Genomic DNA, 21794 nt, shown 5'->3' with positions numbered 1-21794 from the left:
GTTTTTATATGTACACCTGAGTTTTATCTGAGCACGAGACTGATTTTACCACTCATAAAACCACGGACCTATGCATAAAGGGAATATAAAGGAAGCTAAGAGCATTTAGACCATGACTGTATGCTAAGATTAGTTTAAGCTACTTAATTCATTTAATAAGGTTAGGTAACACTTGACCTCCGGAAAGGTTTCTCTGCACAAGAATTTTCTGCTTTTTTTTTTTTCAGAGCTTGCAAAAAGGAAACTGGTCCAGAGTGATAGTTTAGAGAGATTCATTCTTAGTTGGCACAGGAAAGATAATAGTAGCAAAATTATAGAAAACCAACGATATAACACATCCTATTATTGGAATGGATTCTCCTTTTTGTGACATGCGCAGAAGTGTCGAAGGGTCTCGAATCTGTGGGTGTACTATAGCAGATGACACAAATTTTGGGGATAAAAATTTGGAACATAGTGTACATGTACACTACGTATACATAGTGTACATGGAAGTGGTGTAGTATGCCATTAAAAATAACTTTGTAAAATGTTTTAAATCAGTAACTAAATTATTTCATCCTGGTAGTGATTTTTTAAAATAGTTAGCCATAAAAAATGTATAGATCGAAAACTTTTAAAATCTGTAACATTTATTTTTAAGATGTATATAGGTGCACTAATCGAATTTGGGTATCGAAAAAAAATGACACACTGATTGGGAGCGCATTAATCGAGGGATTACTGTATAGAGAGCAGGCAGTTGATTTTTAGTAGAATGGATAAGTTAGCAAGTTTTCGGTGAGGCTTTGAAAATCATGCAGAGATTGTATTTTTTTTAAGATTCTGGCTACTTTTTCATAAGTACCTTAGGCAAAGGGAATGATGATAGCACAAAATTTATAAACAGATAGAGGGTACGGAACTTCTCTTCTCTTCTCTTACTCCTCCTGGCCAATTTTTTTATGGAATATTTTGAAAAACAAGCTCTTGACTCAGATTCCCTCAAACCATCTATCTAGTTAAGATATGTAGATAATGGTTCTCCTTTTGGCTTCATGGCCCAGACACATTAGGCTCTTTCCTCTCTTACCTCAAGGGTCTTCACTCTAGAATCCAGTTTACTTTGGAAAAAGAAACTAATAATAGTTCAGCATTTCTAGACACCTTGGTAACACACCTACCATTGATAACCTGTCCTTTTCAGTATACAGGAAGTCCACCCACACAGGCAAATACATTCACAAACTTTCCTTCCCCCCCCCACACACAGATACACAATATGGTATCATTAAAACACTAGCCAATAAAGCCTATAACCTTTGTTTCAATGAGTCCTCTGTTACAGCAGAACTTCATCATATACAGCACACCTTCTTATCTAATGGCTGCACAATATCAAAAAAAAATCCCCACAATATCAAAAAAAATCAATCGGTCCTCCCCAATCCTTGACCTTCTCTTCAAAAACATTTTCTGAAATACTTCCAACATCCACATGAAAGCACAAAAAATACATCTGCAGCCATGAATATATAGTCAATTGGGCCTTGCAGACCATGCTTTAGATACCACTCATAAAATCAATTTTGAAAAACCGCTCTCAGCAATTAGCCTAATGTGATGGTGGTGATAAGGCTGTAGCTTCAAATTATAGGCTGATCTGTATATATCTGGAGTTGTCGTGAAGGTACTAGAGAGATTGGTGATGAATACAGAAATCGGTTGATAACAGCAGTATTCTCTGTTGTTATCAGCATGGATTTGTTATGGGGAAGACCATGTTTCACTAATTTAATTATGTACTATAATAAGGTGAAAAATACCTTAGATAGGGAAGAGGCATATACAGTGGTATACTTAGATTTTGCAAAGGCTTTTGATAGACTGCCACACAACAAGCTCTTATATAAATTGAAACAGATGGGATTGGATAATAGACTTCTGAGTTGGATCAGTGGCTGGCTGTCAGATAGGTATCAGAAAGTTGTATATGAGGGCGCAGTATCCCGAAAGAGAAAGGTCAATAGTGAGTGGTGCTGCAGGGATCAGTTTTGGGGCCATTGTTGTTCATTTTGTATGTTAATGATATTGGGGTGGGTTTAACTATTGATATGCATCTGATTACACATGATGCAAAACTGGGGAGAGAGCAATGCAGAGTCAAGAGAATGTTGCCTTACAAGAGGACTTGAATCAGTGGCACATCCAGGGAGTATTGGATAATAGACTTCTGAGTTGGATCAGTGGCTGGCTGTCAGATAGGTATCAGAAAGTTGTATATGAGGGTGCAGTATCCCGAAAGAGAAAGGTCAATAGTGAGTGGTGCTGCAGGGATCAGTTTTGGGGCCACTGTTGTTCATTTTGTATGTTAATGATATTGGGGTGGGTTTAACTATTGATATGCATCTGATTACACATGATGCAAAACTGGGGTGAGAGCAATGCAGAGTCAAGAGAATGTTGCCTTACAAGAGGACTTGAATCAGTGGCACATCCAGGGAGGGGCCAAGGGACCCTGGCCCCCTCCAAAAGAAAAAGGAAAGAAAGCACTAGAAAATTTTTTAAAATCTTTTCCTAATAAAATTCATTTTTTTATTTATGTTGTGTCATGTCTTCTATTCCTACTTATGAATTAGTGGTCACATAAGATGGAATTACCCTATAGCTCTTGGGAATCACTGCCACTGTGAACACAAGGCAAATAAAGCAGTGCTCGGGCAGACCGAGCACTGCTTTATTTGCTGTCTTGTTCTTTGTTCATTGTCTGAGCTGGGCCAGAGGAGATCACGGGTATCATATATTGGCGATTGCTGCAGATGCTCAGTCATAGGTCGTATGCAATGTGTAGTGTGTGTACTCTCAAATCGTCTACTGAACTTGCCCCCCCCCCACCGCCAGAAGTTTAAAGATTCAATCCTGAGTGCACCACTGACTTGAACAGGTTGCATGAATGGAAGGTAAGTGAAACTGTCAGTTCAATGTTGCAAATTGTAAGGTTTTGAGATTTGGTAAGCAATGATGGGATGCAAAGTATACACTTGTGGGGAAACTTTAACGGAAGTGGAGGAGATGAAAGATCTAGGAGTAATGGTGGACTATTTCTGCCTTATTTTGTTCACAATTTTATTTACTTCTCATATCCATGGCATCAATTATCTTGTTCAGCCCAACCCCAATGGAAAACAGACTTTGTGGATTCTTTCATTCACCTTTAATCACTCTTTATCCCCTTTATCATATAACAATAATAAAAAAAAAAAATTATAATAAACCTATTTTGGATAGATATTAAATTGCATATCTAGAGTCCGAATAATAAGGAAAGCAAAATCAGATTACAAGAGGAAATTATTCAAACTGCTCAAAGGAAATCATAAAGAGTTCTTTGGCCAGGTAGTAAGTAAAAAGAAGAATGATTATGTGACAGAAGTGGAAGAAATAGTTGAATTACCGAGTCATCACTTTGTGAGAGTGTATTTTCCAGGTAGAGATAATGCAGCAACTGATGTGATAAAGAAACTGGTCTCTAAAATAGAGATGGATGAATTAGAGGGGTTTAGGATATTAAGAAATTGTGACTATAGACATGGGATATTAACTTGAGTGTTATGAGGGTCAATATTCCATTGACAATGTATCTGACCAGGCTTTTTATTATTATTATTATTATTATTATTATTATTATTATTATTATTATTATTATTGCACCTTCCATGGAGTCAGCAGACTCATCGTGACAGGTTCATTCAACTGACAACATTTATCATACTGAATCTTAAAATCTTTAACACTTCTTGCATTAACAACACATTCTGGTAATGCATCCCATTCATTGAAAATTTTCCATTGCAAAAATGTATTTCTTGCACCCCTCCTCACCACATTCTTACACAACTTCCAGGGTAGGAATCTACACCCTGGACGTTGTGTAGGAATCCCATGTGGATTAATCTGATAAAATCCTATCACTAACTTAAATGTCTTTACCATATCACCTCTTTTCCACCTGTCCATCCACCAATCTCTGCAATCCCTATTTCTTCAACCTCTCTCCATATCCAGCATTCCAGAGTCCTGATATTGTCTTAGCCACTCACCACTGGATCCTCTCAAATGTTTCCACATCACACTGAAAACCAGGTGATCAAATCTGAGCACAATAGTCCAAGCATTGTCTGACCAGTGCTTTATACACTGGCACAACCACTTCCTTATTCCTACATGTTTAAGTTTTGGCTCTGGCAAGGTCCAAAGGAAGAAAGAGCACAAACTATTATTATAGGCTACTCCAAGGAGTCCTTTGACTCATCAAGGGATGTCCTAAACATATGTCAAGAACTATCCAACGTTTGCAAGTATCTATCATAGTTTGCTTTGAACTCATTCACAGTCATGGCACCCACAACAGACTCCGGCAACCTATTCCACTCATTCACTACTCTCTAAGCAAAAAAAAAATCTGGTTCTAACACCCTTGCTAACTACACTCTTATTCAGTTTCCATGGATGGCCCCTAGTTCTCGAATTACCAGACCTGTTCTGAAAAATTTCCTCTGAAATTTTTCAGAACAGAAATTTTTCCCTTTTCTATCTATTAACCAATTTCTGTAACCCACAAATCTTCAAGCTGTTCTCGAAAGATTCATTTCATAGACCTGCTACCATCTTGGCCACTCATCTCTGGATCCTCTCCACTTCCTCCTCATAACCAAGAAACCCTGGCACCCAGATATGCATGCAGTAGCCAAGACTGGTTCTTATCAAGGCTCGATGAAGAGGTATAAAGCTTGATTTTTCCTTTACATAAAACAGGCATCAAGACAGAGGCAGCAAATTCTGGAGCAATCAGTATTCATGTGTGTGTGTGTGTGCATGCGCATGTGCTAGGTGATCCAAGTCAAAATTCAGGGATGGTGGGTAGAAATACAATACTGTAAGGGGTAAAGCTTGGCATAAGTGTGAAGTACTTTTCATCAAAAGTATGAAGTACTTCTGATGAAATATCTCTTTTAAAATTTATTTCAAGATTAGCATTAAATTGATCTGATCTGATCCTGTGGCTTCCTCTCTTGAGAGGGTTGCAGCTGATTACTAGGGAGATAGTGACGCAAGGTGGTTTCCCATTGCCTTTCTTGCTGTATTTATGACTGTAGCCTGTGTGTGTTCACGGGTCCAGTTTGCCTGCTTGCGTGATGAAAAACCCCAGATAAACTGGTGGAAAAAACCCTGCTGTCCATGCCCAAGACCGACTAACTTGGCTATGACTGAGGAAGATCCTTAAGCTTTTCACGTCATCGACGGGAATTAAACCTAGGACACTCATTCCCCAAGCATATTGTCATGAAGCATAAAGCCACCAGGCTAACCACGCAGACTAGCATTAAATTATTGTTTAATTAATAAACAATTAAATATCAATCATAGATTATTTATTACTTATTAATAGTTTATCATAAAACATGGATTTTATACACAGTGTGCCTGTTAAGTAGTGAGACTGATTTTTTACAAGACAGCCCTTTGAATAAAAGTAACAAACGTGTTTATAGTTTTGTCCATTAGAGTGTGTTGTAATTGCAGTTGCAACTTTCGAGTTGGGTGACCCAGCAGTTTTGTTGAAGTAAGATTGTGTATGAGTGAAGATGTCAGAAGTTGCATCATGGAGCAAAGAGCTGTGATAAAATTTTACTGTAAATTAAGAAAAACTGCTACAGACATGTACCAAGACCTAAAAAAAAGTTTACAATGACAACTGTCTAAGCCGTGGACAGGTTTCTGCTGGTTTTCAACATTTAAAGAGGGAAGGGGAGGGCAAGGATGAACCACACTGTGGATGGTCAGTTTCTGCATGGAACAAATGAATATGTGGTGAAAGCTAGTGAAACTGTTGCCCATGACAGGAGAATAACCACTAGGCTACTTGCTGTACAGCTTGGTTGGTAAGGAAATGGCCAGATTAATTTTAGAAAGAGAATTGCACAAGAGGAAGATTTGTTCGAGGTTTGTGCTGCATGCGTTGACACATGAACAGAGAGAGAGAGTGAGCAACAGGTTCCATGTTGTTAAAATTTCATCCATGCAAGTTGATCAAGATTATGATGTGTTGCAAAAAACTGTCACCACTGATGAAAGCTGGTGTTTTCAGTTTGATTTGGAAATGAAATGCCAGAGCATGGAATGTCTTTTCACTGGCAGAAGAATGTCAAGTTGCAAAAATCACTTGTCAAGACAATTGTCACTATTTTTTTTTTTTTCAATGCTGCTGGAATTATCCACCATGAATTTGTTCCTGAGGGTACCACAGTGAACAGTCAGTATTATTTAAGAGTAATGCAATGTCTGTATGCCCACATGTGATGTATCAAGAAAAACTGTACCACAACAACTGGTTTCTGTTGCACGATGGCATGCCTACAAATTGTGTGCTGCCACTGTAAAGCAGCTTTTGGCTTCAAAGTCAGTTTGCATGATCAAACTCCCCCCCCATTACCCACTCACCAGATTTGGCTCCTGCAGACTTTTTCCCCCCTCCCAAAGATGCAGTACGCTTTGAAAGGGGAGTACTTCAGTGACTTCAAAGACATCCCCCTGTGACCCGGACAGCGAAGGAGGTTCCCATTCAGGACCTGTGCCTTCGAACACGTGCACGACAAATGTAAATGTTGTGTGGAGTTGGAGGGAGATTATTTTGAATCTGTGTAATTTAAAATTCTAAAAATAATAAGTTTAGTTTAATCCTTTATCCAAGTGTGAGCAAACAAAGTTTGCACCTGAAAGTATCTTCAGGACTGAGCTAAGTTGGTGCAACACCAAGGCAACTCATGGCAAAAGCTATCATCACTACTATCTCAGTATCTCCCATAATGCAAAGCACATCTCCTTGCAGATATGTGTAATGATATGCATTAAGGCAAGGGCCACTATCCATACTGGTTTCGACGTTTATTGAGGTCTCGTCAGTGGGAGCCAGGCCCAGTAGTGGAGACACCAAGGAAGAAGCAATGAGAAGTCATCCCCACCTATAGGAGTTGCCAAAAGGTGTACAACCTTATTATTTAATTACTCCGGATTCAGAGAAAGATGTTGAGAGTTTATTTTTCACTTGGTTAGACTATAATAAGTTTAGTTTAATCCTTTATCCAAGTGTGAGCAAACAAAGTTTGTGCCTGAAAGTATCTTCAGGACTGAGCTAAGGTGGGTGGGGATGACTTCTCATTGCTTCTGCCTTGGTGTCTCCACTACTGGGCCTGGCTCCCACTGATGAGACCTCAATAAAGGTCGAAACCGGTATGGATAGTGGCCCTTGCCTTAATGCATAGCATTACACATATCCACAAGGAGATGTGCTTTGCGTTATGGGAGATACTGAGATAGGAGTGATGATAGCTTTCTCCACCTTTGCCACGAGTTGCACCACCTTAGCTCAGTCCTGAAGATACTTTCAGGTGCAAACTTTGTTTGCTCACACTTGGATAAAGGATTAAACTAAACTTATTATAGTCTAACCAAGTGAAAAATAAACTCTCAACATTCTAAATATAGTTATTTGTTTTGATACAATAATTGTTGTCTCATTATTTAATAGTCTATAAAATTAATGGTAATTATAACAGTTCAAAAAACTATTGTGCACTTACCAGGAACATGGTGGTCAGCAAACTTGATATTGATAACATAATATCCAGGTTCAGTTGGCTTGTAGAAGAATGATAATGTTCCATCTTCATTGTTCTTTTGCTTTATTTCAGCCTTGCTACGACCTTCAATTGAAAAATTGATAGCTCCAAGCCCTATACAATTTGAGGAAGAGAACTCGATTAATATTTAAGGTGTAATAAAATTTCGAAATATATATAAGAAAAGCTAAATTTCATTAAAATGATTGGGTTTCTTAATGGAAGATTCAATTCATTTTGTTTGCTTTCTTTTACTGCACTGAAAACTAAGTTTCACTATACAGAGAATTTGCCTAGAGTTGCATTCTCCAGAAAACTTATACCAACTAACATATATTTCTCTGATATTTTTATAAAAATCAACTGGAAATAGAAGAAAAGACAGATGCTGTTTCCCTTACCATCTGAGAAAAGTTTATACAGACTAAGGAACAGTATAAACTGAGATTTATAATGTTCTTCTCTCTCTCTCTTTCTAAATTCCACTTCCGATTTTCAAGCAGAAGAACAAAGGCTAAAAGGACTTCAAAATCTCATAATACTAACACAACAGTATTAATTTCAAGCCTCCAAGGAGTCTGAAGACTCGTGAGAGGTTGAACACTTACAGACCACAATAACTATCATACCTTACTTTGCCTTGAATACATTCAATGTTAGAGCACTCATTGCCTACTCTAGCAATGAATTCCACTCATTAACCACCCAAGTAAAAAATCTCCTTTTCACTTTCTTACTCACATGACCTTTGTATAGTTTCTGTATGATGTTTCTTTATCACCAATATATATCACCAAGCGACCAGGTCTGTGCAAAAAAATCCAAATAATGCCTAATTAGTACCTTATATAGCAGAACTACCACCTCCATATCCACATCAGTGTTCTTCACATTACAGCAGCAATTTTTTGGGTTACCCTTACAACTTTCGTGATGTGTCCCCTGAACTTCAGTTCCCTATTCACCAAGATGCCTAGATCCCTTGCTTCCTCTACCTCCTGAAGCAAAGTTCCTCCAATGTGGTAAACCTCATTCCATCTTCTCTGGCCAAAGTATATAACTTTACACTTAGCAACATTGAAATGATCTCCCCATTCTGCAGCCCTAAGAATTAAGGTCTTTAATCCTCTTGTAGCAACAACACATCAAAACTTCTTTCTAATTTAGCATATTCAGAAATCAGAAAGAAAGCAAGTGAATATCTCCTTTCACACCATGAACTATATTACTGATATATAAGTTAAACAACAGTGGTTCCAGAACAGAACACTGTACCACATTTGTCACTTTCCTTTTTTTTGGGGGGGGGGGGATGAGGCACATTGCATCTCCATACACAACTCACTAGCTCCTATCAGTTAACCATTCCTGTAACCAAACATTATACCAAATGACTATCCATCCCCATCCTGCTCAATTTCAACATACTCGATCAAATGCCTTAGCAAAATCTAAGGTATATAAGCACACCTCTTCTGCCCAATAATACACTAGTCACCCTATTATAAATTGTACCCAAGTTACTTAAAGTGTGACCCCCCCTGACCCCCTCCCTAGCAAATCCATGCTGCTCTCTCTTGAAAGATTTCCATTTTCATCAATCTAGGTTTGTATTCTGTTTCTAACCAGCTTCTCTAACACTTTCACCACTACACTTAATATACACACACTGGCCTGTAGTTTGACACTACTAATTGGATTCTTCCTTATGCAGTGGCACTATTTTTCCCTCTTTCCACTCTTCTGGGATTGTTCCTGTTGCCACACTTCTTTTGAACAACCAAGTCAAGGTGCCAGCTCTTTTGCACATTTCTTTAGTATATCTGGTAATATTCCATCCAGTCTCACAGCCTTATTAACATCAAGGTTACTTAAAATTTGAAACACTTCCCATTCTTAAACTCTCAGTCTTCTGTCCTCCTTCCTATTGCATTCAACATCACTCTTAACTCCACACTACATGAAATAACTAATAAAATAGTCATTAAACATTTATATTATATCTTCAGCAGATGTGACTCATGTTCCATATAGAACTGGAATATGGAACTGACTTTAGTTCCATGAATATGGAACTAAAGTCAGTCTTCCATATTCATCCTTTCTTCTACTAGTCACATAACTGGAATTCTCTAAGAGTTTTGCTTTACTGCTTCGGCCAATTTTTTTTTTCATATGCCAATTTCTCTTTCCTTACCATGCTTGTCATCTTCCTAGTCTGCACCTTATAATCCTCATGCTGAGAGGCACTCAATTCTTTATATCTCCTCCATAACACTGCATGAAATTATGCAGAAACCATGCATGATTTCATGAATCATCTTTTACTGCTACTTTATTAATTCTCTGAACCTTAGGAATACAAGGTGATGCTGCTATAAGTAATGGATTCTGGACCAAATCACAGGTCTGGAATCAATTACTTATTGATTGAGCCAATGCACATCACAATCTAAATTCTTAATTCACTTACCTCATATTCACTTAAAAATTCAATTTTGACATAAACATTCATAATAAACAGACACACACTGCACTTTTTTTTCTGATCAAAGTTAAAAGCAATCCAATTTGAATCAAGAAAGTAATTTGCAATTTACTGTTGCATCAAGAAATTTGAATCAAGAAATTAATTTGCAATTTACTGTAAAAAAAAAAAAGAGGTGGTAATGAGGGGGGGGAATCAAAATCTATTTCATACTTACCAGCATCACTGGTATCTAAAATAATTTCATTCTCTTGATGAGTTTTTCCTTCTTTTAGACCATTTCCTGACAGCTGAACTTTTGAAGGAGTTCCAATTTCGTGTTCAAGAACATTAATGTTAAATGGGCTATTTGTAATGTGTTTTCCTAGCCTTTTTATGTTTACAACATGCTCGCCTTTCTCTCTTGGAGTAAAAGAGACACCTAATGAAGACAGTAAAGTTACAATAATATTTGTAAAAAATTCTGATAAATGTAATGTTATGTTAACCTTGTTTTTTTCAAAATTTATAATTTTTTTCAAATATATACTCAGTCACTTTTTTAAAATAAACATCCATTGAAACAATCAACAAACAGATGTAGTTAATTTTTTTGTGTTCACACAATACACTTTCTTTGAGCCCCTGACAATTTTTGTTGGGCATAAGCTTTGGGATCCCACTGCAGGGTTTTTCAAATTGATGGGCATACCACTGAGTTTAAAGGTCACCCTCAAGTGTTTGCTGAGGACAAATAAAATTAGCGTTAGACATAAATACAGATTATCAAGAGTTGCAGTAATTCTTAAGCCAAATACTGAGTCACTAATCTTACTCTTATTACAAGAATCATTATAACCATTCACCTGCTATAGCTCTGGTTCTAGGTTAATTATATAAAGTATCAAAGTCAATTAATGAAAGAAAAGAGCAACTTTTTTACTTCTTCATGAATAGATACCTCTAAAAGTCACATTGTTCAACCAATTTTGATAAAAATTGGGATATATTTATTGATTAAGAATTTCAATACAATCGAATTTCAATACAATTGAACTTGGGGGGGAGGGGAGAATTCCTTCTCTGCAGACACCTCAACAATTCACAACACTGAAGTAATTTCTGTCAAATATGTAATATAGCCATTTCTCGTGATGTTTAGGATACTCTGAGTATTTTGGCACAGTTAAACAAAAGGAGTGCAGATGAGAGAAGGGTCTCCTGCCTATAAGTCATAATTACACTCATCTCAATGAAATTTGAATTCTTTAAACAATGTTTCTCACACTACTTAATGTTCGCCCCCCCCCCCCCACCCTCAAGAATTCCGAGGACTCATATTAAAGGAGAATGTAATGGCTGAGAATGTGTAGCACTCGACAGGAAACATGCAACTAATTCTGACCAAATTTGGAGAAGTATAATTGTTTCTTATGTTGTTTAACACAAGTACCTTGAGAATTTCAGAACAACTGGACCAAAATGATATAGACTACATTATTATAATAAATTTAGTTTAATCCTTTAACCAAATGTGAGCAAACAAAGTTTGTGCCCGAAAGTATCTTCAGGACTGGGGTAAGGTGGTACAACACCAGGAAACTCGTTGCAAAGGTGGAGCAAGCTAACATCACTCCTATCTCCTTGCAGATATGTATAATTTTATGCAATAAGGGAAGGGCCACTACCTAGACTAGTTTTGATCTTTATTCAAGTCTCTTGTCTCTTCAGTGGGAGCCAGGCCCAAGTGGAGATACCAGGCAGAAGCATTAGCAAAGTCATCTATTCGGCAACCTATAGGAGTTGCCAAACGGTGTGCCAAATTTTTTATTAAATTACTCTGAATTTAGAGAAAGATGATTAAAGTTTATTTTTCACTTGGTTAGACTATAATAAATTTAGTTTAATCCTTTATCCAAGTATGAGCAAACAAAGTTTGTGCCTGAAAGTATCTTCAGACTTGCTAATGCTTCTGCCTGGTATCTTCATTTGGGCCTGGCTCCCACTGAAGAGACCTCAATAAAGGTCGAAACTAGTCTGGGTAGTGGCCTTTCCCTTAATGCATTATACATATCCAAGCAAGGAGATGTGTTTTGCATTATGGGAGATACTGAGATAGGAGTGATGTTAGCTTGCTGCAACGAGTTGCCTGGTGTTGTACCACCTTACCCCAGTCCTGAAGATACTTTCAGGCACAAACTTTGTTTGCTCACACTTAGATAAATGTTTAAACTAAATTTATTATAGTATAACCAAGTGAAAAATAAACTTTCAAGACCACATTATTATTTTTACAGCTATTTTGCCTGCTTTCATTTAGGAGTACCCCATTTTTTAATGTCATTGGCTTTTTATTCAAGAATTCTTAGGGTATTACTGATGTATTATAGAGACAGATATATTGATATTGATGATGATGATCATCATCATCAATATCCAGATATGAGTATAGAAAATGAGAGAATAGGTGTGCAAGAGGAGCAGGGAAAAGGGGAGGCTCAGGGTGGACAGGGACTCACATCATGAGAAAGGTGGATGCTCCAAGAGGAGGTGAGCATGTGTAGGCAGGAAAGGAATGGGATGACCAGGGATCAAGAGGAAACAGTTGGAATTGAAAAGGATTTTAAAATGAAGAAGCAGAAAGGGAAATGGTCCCAGTTGAGCATGGAGAGATCACATCGAGTGAGTGGTATCAATGGAACTAGCTGTAGATCCAGAAATGAGCTGTTGTGTTTGTATATAAATGCTAGAAGTATTAGAAACAAGGCAGATGAAATGGTTGCACTAATTGCATCTGTTCACCCAAAAACTGTCGGAATAAGTGAGACATGGTTGGAAGAGGTTGACATCCTGACAGGAATAGAGATGGAAGGGTATGATGTGTTTCGTGAGGACAGAGGGGGTAAAAAGGGAGGGGGAGTGCTATTGATGATAGAGAAAGAGTTATATCGATATAAAGTAGAGATGCAAGAGGGAAATAGTGCCAGTGGTTTTGAGGCAGTATGGTGTGAGATAGAGGTGAATGGAATCAAATACTTGGTGGGATGTTGTTATAGACCAGGTAATGTGGATGGTGGTGATAATGAAATGTACAATCAAATTAGCCAAGTAAATAAGAAAAGGGTGATCATTATGGGTGATTTTAATTATGGCAATATAGACTGGAATGATGAGATAGCAACTGGAAGTAAAGAAAATGAGTTTCTTGAGTTTTTGAGGGATAACTACCTCAGACAGTTTGTAACAGAGGGCACACAAGGATTGAGGGTCTTGGATTTGGTCATCTCATCAGAGGATGTAATTATAAATGAGGTGTCAAATCATCCACCAATTGGTGAGCGTGACTATGGGATGATTACCTAGGTGGTTGCCAGCAGTGTGAGGACCTCTGTAAGTAAAGGGTATATGTGTGGAACTACAGGGGGGGGGGGTGATTATGAAGAGCTCAGGAGACAGCTTAGGGGTGTAGCATGGAATGAGGAGTTAGCTGGAAAAGAGATCAATGCAGCTTGGGGGATTTTCAAAAACTGTTTAGTGGATGCAATGTCTAAATGTATTCCAAGGGTGTGAAGGTTAAATAAGGTGGGTGTAAAATGGATGAATAAAGAGATTAAGCATGCGATACAGAGAAAAAGGGCATTGTGGAGGCAGCATAAGAGAAGTGGAAATAACCAATTCCATGAGGTCTACAAAGACCAAGCAAGGAGGGTGACTTGGTTGGTGAGGGTAGCTAAAGAGAGGTATGAACAGCAGTTGGCTAATGAAGCCAAAAAGAATTCTAAGGAATTCTTTCGATATGTAGCCAGCAAAAGAAAGAATAATTATGGAATGACATTGATTGGAGAAAATGGTATAAAGACAGCTAATGCAGACTGTGTGGTGGAGATACTTAATGAACAGTTCATAAAGAGTGTCGTACTGATTAGATCGTCGGCTTGTCGAGAGCTCCTGAAAAGATTAGTAGTATTTTGTGTTAACTTTAGATATTTTACTAGAATTTTAAGTAGTATTGTTTGCTTTTTGTTTCTTGGTGTGTCTGTGAAATTTTTGCGTGTTTTCTGTTATTTTAATTATTATCTTTAAGATAAGATAGCGTACACATGGCACCGATAAAGAAAAAAATGGCGGCCAGGTCGCTATGTTTGTTTAAGAGTTTTGATGTAAACAAATTAATGCAATGTGCTGTCTGAGAGATGTATGCCTTGCGAAGAGCGATGGGAGTCTGGTTAGAAAGTGATAGTGGAGTTAATATGTGCAGAAAGTGTAAAGAGAATGAGGATTTCAAGCGTGTTTCGTGTGTCGAGAGTGATATCGTTAACGATAGTCAGAATGTAGAAAATGGTGGTGTGCTAGAGAATTGCGTGGTAGTGCCAGATAGGTGTGAGAGCGTCGCTGAAAGTGTAAATGAAGGTAGAAATACAGAAAGAATGGATGATTTGATCGATAATGAAAATGGTGAGATAAATGCGAGTAGCGAAATTGCCAGTTTGAATGGTGCGATACACAGAGCTAAAAGACAACTGGAGCATATGGAAAAATGTGTGTTGAACATACCGACAAATAACCAGTGGAAGTCTGTGACGGCAAATAATAGAATGTTCGTAAACATCAATAAAATGAAGGAGTGAGTGCTGTATGGGGATTCGCTATTAAGAGGTGTAATAATTGAGAGTTTAATGAAGTCGTACCAGCCGGGTGCGAACATAAAGGACGTCAGCGAATCTATTTGACTGCAAACACAGAGGGTGAAAGAGATGATAATCGTGGCAAGAATGAATGATTTGAAAGAGGACAAAATGGAAATGATAGAGGATGTGAGGGAGTTATTTGAGGTAGCAAAAGAGAAGAGTGAGAGAGTTAGGATGGTGAGTATCTTATCGCGGTATGACAGCGAAGCGTTTAGAAGGAGGGCCATAATTGCCAATGACTTTATGCGTGGGTTATGCATGGAGAGTGGTGTGGAATTTGTGGATGTGTGGAATGAGTTCGATGGGCGAAAGGACTTATATAAGATGGATGGGTTACATTTGAATGGAGTTGGTGTACGGAGACTTGAAAAAGTGTTGATGAATGATGTGGAAGTAGATGTACAGAATCAGGGAAACTAGATTTATTAAGAGGGGGGGGGGGGGAGTAGATATGCAGACTTTAGGGAGGCAGTTAAGTGTATGAAGGAGTATATCATGCCCGAGTGAGTATGACGGACAACAAATCAGAATGGGATAGTTAGTATAAGGCATCAAAGTAGGGATGGGACAAATGGGCTTCTGTGATTCATGTACACTAATGCCAGTAGTATTAGGAACAAGAAGGAAGAGTTTTTGGCCATGGTTGGCACTTCCAGGCCACAGGTTGTTGGTATTAGTGAAACATGGCTGACAGAAGATGATAAAGCTAGTGGGATTGAATGCAACGGGTATAGCGTGTTCAGGAGTGACAGGGTGAATAAAAAGGGGGGAGGAGTGTTATTGATGATAGCTGATGAGCTTCAGCCAAGGAGTATAGAAGTTGAACTGCAGGATGGGGAAAAAAAGCACATTTGAGGCTGTTTGGTGTGAGATAGAATCTAGCAGAACAAAATATACAATTGAGTGCTGCTATAGACCAGGTGATGGAATAGATGGTGGGGATAGTATGCATAAGCAAATAGAAGAAATGAGTGGAAGGAGGGTAATTATTATGGGTGATTTCAATTATGGTAACATTGACTGGAAAGAGGAGAGGGCACATGGGAGGAAGGAATTGGATTTTATGCGGTTATTAAGGGACAACTATCTACGGCAACATGTAGTGGAAAATACCAGGGGGCAGAGAGTGCTGGACCTAGTAATTGCAACTGAGAATGTGGCTGTAACAAACATGACCATGTTGCCACCAATTGGTGAGAGTGACCATAAGGTCATGACTTGGGAGGTGGCTAAAGGAGTTGAATTTACAATTAAGACAGGGTACATGTGGAATTACCGGGCTGGTAAGTATGACAAGCTTAGGTGTGTGCTTGGCTCAATGCCATGGCATGTAAAACTGCAAGGGCTGGATGTTGATAGTGCATGGGAGGTGGTTAAGAACCGTTTGCAGGAGGCAATGGTTGACTGTATACCAACAGTCCGAATAATAAATCAAGTAGGGGTTAAATGGATGAATAACACTATTAAGCTTGAGCTGCAAAAAAAGAAACAATTGTGGAGGGAATTTAAGGAGAAGGGTGACCATCAGGTGCAGGAATAGTATAAAGCTCAGGCCAGGATGGTAACAAGGGTGGTAAGAAAAGCAAAAGCAGATTACGAAAGGAAATTGGCCACGCAGGCTAAAGAGAATCCCAAACAGTTTTTTCAATATGTTGCAAGTAAAAGGAAAAATGCTCATGGTAGAATGATCTTAAAAAATGCTGAGGGTAGGGAGGTAACCGAATCAGTTGATATTGTGGAATTACTGAGCGAGCACTTTGCAAGAGTATATCATCCAGGTGGTGACTTTGCAGGAATGGAAGAACAAACAGCTTATACTGGAATTGTGATGAATGAAGTAGAGGTAACTAGTCTATTACAGAACCTCAATGTCAATACATCTGTGGGATTGGATGGTATACCAGCTCGTGTCGTATGTGAAGCGGCTGAAGAATTGTCAGTGCCCTTGACCATTTTGTTTAATATGAGCCTCAGGACTGGGTCAGTCCCAAGGGAGTGGAAAGAGGGGAAAATAGTTCCGCTGCACAAAGGTGGTTCCAAGGCTTCTTTTGAAAATTACCAGCCAATCAGCATAACAGGAATCATTATCAAGGTCTTAGAGAAAATAGTCAAGAGGAAAATACAAGATTGGATAGAAGAAAATGGGATACTGTATCGGGGACAGCATGGTTTTGTGAAGGGTAGGTTATGCCTCAGTAACTTGCTCAGGTATTATAACACAGTGACGGCTGAACTGGATAAGGGTAATGGGTTTACAGTGATTCTACTGGACCTTGCTAAGGCCTTTGACAGGATACCACATGGAATTCTAATCAGTAAATTGCAGCATATGGGGATGGACATAGGGTTGGTGAGATGGATAGGAGGGTGGTTGACAGAGAGATATCAGAGAGTGGTTTACTCAGGAGTAGAGTCCACAAGACGGCCTGTGACTAGTGGTGTGCCACAAGGATCTGTTCTTGGACCACTGCTGTTTAATTTGTTCATAAATGATATAGGGAAGGATCTGAGAGGAACAGTTCATTTGTTTGCGGATGATGCGAAGTTGGGTAGGGCAATAGTGAATGCAGATGACGTCAAAATTTTGCAGGATGATTTGGATAGATTGGAGGTCTGGGCTAAGGAGAATGGATGTCAATTTAATGTGGCAAAATGTAAGGTTATGCATTTTGGGGGTGAAAAGATTGGCAGCAGTTTACTGCATTGGTGGAACCATGCTCCAGGAAATTGATGAGGCACGAGATTTAGGAGTGTTGTTGGATAAGGAATTGAAATTTAGGGGACACATTGCAAAAGTGGCCAAATCAGCTCATCAAATCACTTGGTTGCTGAAGAATACGTTGACAAGCAGAGACAAGCAGGTTATTGTTCCTCTGTATCGAGCCTTGATAAGACCCCATCTCGACTACTGTGCTCAGATTTGGTCACCTAGGTTTCTTCTTGATGGGGAGGAGGTGGAAAGGATCCAGAGGCGAGTGACCAAGATGATAGCAGGTCTGTGGAATGAACCTTATGAGAACAGGTTGAGGATTTGTGGGTTGCAAAAATTGGTTGATAGGCAGAGGAGGGGAGATATGATTGAGACATTCAAATTACTGAAGGGTTTCTATAAAATTAATTCAGAAGATATTTTTGAGAACAGGGCTGGTTGTGGGAGGACTAGGGGACATCCATGGAAACTGGGCAAAAGCATGGTTAGTAAAGGTGTTAGAGCTGGGTTCTTTACTTTTAGAGTAGTGAATGAGTGGAATGCGCTCCCTGAGTCTGTGGTGGATGCTGTGACAGTGAATGAGTTTAAAGCGAGGTATGATAGATACTGTATGAATGTCGAATAGTTGTGATGAATATGATTTGGGGCCTCCCTCGATGAGTCTAACGACTCCCTGGAGTTGCCCGTAATAATAGTAATAATAGTAATAGATCTTTCAATCTTGTGAATGTGAATTTATGGAGGGATTGAGATTTCTCACTTACAGTTAGAAACTAACTGTAAGTGAGCAAGAGGTGTTTGGGGAGTTAGTAAACTAGTTGTTAATAAGGCTGTGGGACTTGATACTATATCACCACGTATTCTAAAAGAATGTGTCAGGGAGTTGACATCTGCCTTGACATATTTTTTTAATATGAGTCTCACACTCGGTCAAGTTCCTAAGGAGTGGAAGGAGGGCAAGATTGTGCCACTTCATAAAAGAGGTGATCGAACTCAAGCATCAAACTATAGGCCTATCTGTGTGTCAGGTGTTGTGGTTAAGTTGTTGGAGAAGCTTGTGAGAACTAGGATCCAGAGTTGGGTTGATAACAATGGTATTATCTTTGATGGACAGCATGGATTTGCAGGTCATGTTTTAGTAATCTATTTACTTATTACAATAAGTGACTGCTTCCTTGGACAGAGGAAAAGGACACACAGTAATATACTTGGATTTCACAAAGGCTTTTGATAGAGTACCTCATGATAGGTTGACAGTCAAACTAGAGCAGATGGGTTTGGATATTATATTGGTGCATTAGATTGGAAACTGGCTATCTGATAGGTATCAACAAGTTGTGTATAGGGGAACGCTATCCAGGAAAAGGAAAGTCACTAGTGGAGTGCCTCAGGGGGTCTGTTTTAGGTCCATTACTGTTTAACTTGTATATTAATGATATAGGTGAAGGTTTGGATGGAGATATTCAGTTGTTTGCAGATGATGCAAAGTTTGGACAAACCATGAAGTGCAGTGAAGATGTTGTGGCTTTACAGGAAGACTTGAATAGATTGAGTGATTGGGAATGGAAATAAGGATGTGAATTCAATGTTGCAAAATGTAAGGTTTTAAAATTTGGAAAACAAAGATGGGATGCAGAATTTATACTTGGTGAGAATATACTGTTGGAAGTAGAGGAAATAAGAGATCTGGGGGTGATAGTGGATAAGGATCTAAAATTTTGGGGACACATCGCCAAAATTGTGAAGACAACACACAAAGGCTTCTGGGAATGATGTGGAGGACACTGACGTGTAGAAGTAGGGAGATTCTTGTTCCGTTGTATAAGGCTTTGATTAAGCCACACATGGACTATTGTGCCCAGATTTGGTCACCGGGTTTTCAGAAGGATGAAGAGATGTTGGAAAGGGTTCAAAGGCGACTGACTAAGGTAGTTTCTGACTTCTGGAATGTCGAGTATGAGGAAAGATTGAGAAGATGTAATTTGCAGAGTCTGGACAGGAGGAACAGGGGAGATATGATAGAGACCAATAAGTTGGTAAGGGGTTGTTATAGGATCAATACTGGAGAAGTTTTACAGAGAATGGTGGGAGATCAGGGGAGAACCAGAGGTCATTCCTGGAAACTGTATAAGAGGATGTGAGTAGGGTAGTGAGAGGCAAGTTTTTTTCATGCAGAGTTGTGAATGATTGGAATGCCTTGCCTGAGAATGTGGTGTCTGCAAAGAGTTTGACTAAGGTAGTTTCTGACCTCTGGAATGTTAAGTATGAGGAAAGATTGAGAAGATGTAATTTGCAGAGTCTGGTGGACAGGAGGTAGAGGGGAGATATGATAGAGACCTATGAGTTGGTAAGTGGTTGTTATAGGATCAATGCTGGAGAAGTTTTACAGAGAATGGTGGGAGATCAGGGGAGAACCAGAGGTCATTCCTGGAAACTGTATAAAGAGGTTGTGAGTAGGGGAATGAGAGGCAGGTTTTTTTTATGCAGAGTTGTGAATGATTGGAATGCCTTGCTTGAGAATGTGGTGTCTGCAAAGAGTTTGAATGTGTTTAAAACATGGTATGATGAACTGTGTGTGTGATAAAAGGACCTCCCAGATGAGTCTTTGACTCCATGAGGTCTTGGGGTGGTAATAATAATAATAATATGTATCCCAAGGGGTGTTCAGTTACTGTGACAGCACTACATGATTAAGATTACATTATTATTAATCTCCTATCAACAATTTTCCTCCAAATCAGTCTATTACTTGTAAGAACTCCAATATTGTCTCCAAGCCACTTCTAAATGAATCAATTCACCTACACCTTCATCTTCTTCTCTGTCTTGCTCCCACCATCTTGGCATCAAACACCTGTTTTACTAACCTTTCCTCACCCATTCTATTTAAATGGCTGTACCACTTTAGATATTTCTCTCTTATTCCATATAAATTTATTCAGCTGGCTCCCAACAACACAAGTTTTGCTTATTCTGTTATCTATTTCCAGACTTAACCTGCCATCTTCACTAAAAGAGCTGAAATATTTTACAGCTGTCATTCAATTTAGTTATCCTGAAGACACGCACAAGATGTGTTTAGAAATACAACATCATCTGCATAAAACAAAGAGCTAAGTTTCACATCTCCAATTCTAATATCAGGCCTAATGCCATTTTTTTTTCATAATGTGATCCATATAGATGATGAACAAGAGTAAACATAATGTGCATCCTTGTCTTGCCTCTGATTTTACATCAAACCATCTTTCTGTGTTTCCTTCAATTTAACTACTGACTGACAACTTATATATAGACTATGTACTGCTCTGTATAATGTCCCATTCACCCCATATAATTGAAGTGTTTTGAAAAGCTTTTATCTGGGTACCTGTGATATACTTTTTTCATATTACAGTACAGATCCTCGTCATATTCCCATGATTTCTCACCTATATGTCTTAAAGTGAAAATCTGATTCTGACAACATCTATTTGGACTGAATCCAGCTTGCTTTTCTCCAAGTTTCTCTTTCACAATACTTTTCAAGCACTCTTGCATAATCTTACCTGGAACACTCAGCAGAGAAATTCCTCTGTAATTCTCAATGTTCCCTTTATTCCCTTTTTATAGATGAGTATCGTGAGAGCTCTACTCCAATCATCGAGAATTCGAACTTCTGACCAGGCCCTCTAAATTATGCAGTATAGTCAATGCAAAACTTTCATACCTCATACTAAAACAATTCTGGTCGAATATCATCTACTCCAGCTGCCTTTTCCACATTCAAGTTTTTGACAGCTTTTTCTACCTGAAGTATTGATATGTACTCCTCTTTGCATTTCTCTTGAAAATTTTCTAGCGCAGTTTTATCACTGCTTGGTTTGTTTAATAGTCTTTCAAAGAAATTACTTCAGACATCTAGGATATCCTTATCTTCAGTTTTTATATTACCTTTATCATCTTTGATTCCTGTATCTTTGATACAGTACTCATTCCCCCCATTTGTAAGCTTCTTCAATAGCCTCCAGAGCATTTTGCCACCTTCCTGATATTTATTTTCCAACCTCTTAACAAAGTCTATTATTATTAGAGGGCTACCCAACTCTTATTCACTAGGGGGCTACATGGTTTGTAGTGTTTGTGGATAGATCCTGAACAGATAAGTGATATTTTGAGTAATAATTGGTGAATTTGCATAGTATTTACATAGTATTGTTTACTTTTAGTATTTTAGCGTGTCTGTGTGATTTCTGTGTGTTTTTTGAGTATTTTAATAGTAAATTGATACG

General features: G+C 38.5%; 1 protein-coding gene across 1 annotated transcript in view; it reads right to left on the bottom strand.

Annotated features, from left to right (window-relative positions):
• Nucleotides 1–21794, bottom strand: part of LOC150104669 (filamin-A-like) — a 270337-nt gene that overhangs the window by 126506 nt on the left and 122037 nt on the right. Inside the window, exons 6-7 of the mRNA XM_090395258.1 lie at nt 10364–10567; nt 7620–7772 (exon numbers count right to left, since the gene is read on the bottom strand). Coding sequence (XP_090251384.1) covers nt 7620–7772; nt 10364–10567 — 357 coding nt within the window. The remainder of the gene's footprint in view (nt 1–7619; nt 7773–10363; nt 10568–21794) is intronic.

Source organism: Typopeltis vanoorti, chromosome 7, assembly GCF_054136105.1.
Source record: "Typopeltis vanoorti isolate ZY-2024b chromosome 7, IOZ_Tvanoo_1.0, whole genome shotgun sequence".
Classification (NCBI taxonomy): Eukaryota; Metazoa; Arthropoda; class Arachnida; order Uropygi; family Thelyphonidae; genus Typopeltis; species Typopeltis vanoorti.
The sequence above is the reverse complement of the archived record's forward strand: the minus strand, read 5'-3'. Positions and strand labels throughout refer to the sequence as shown.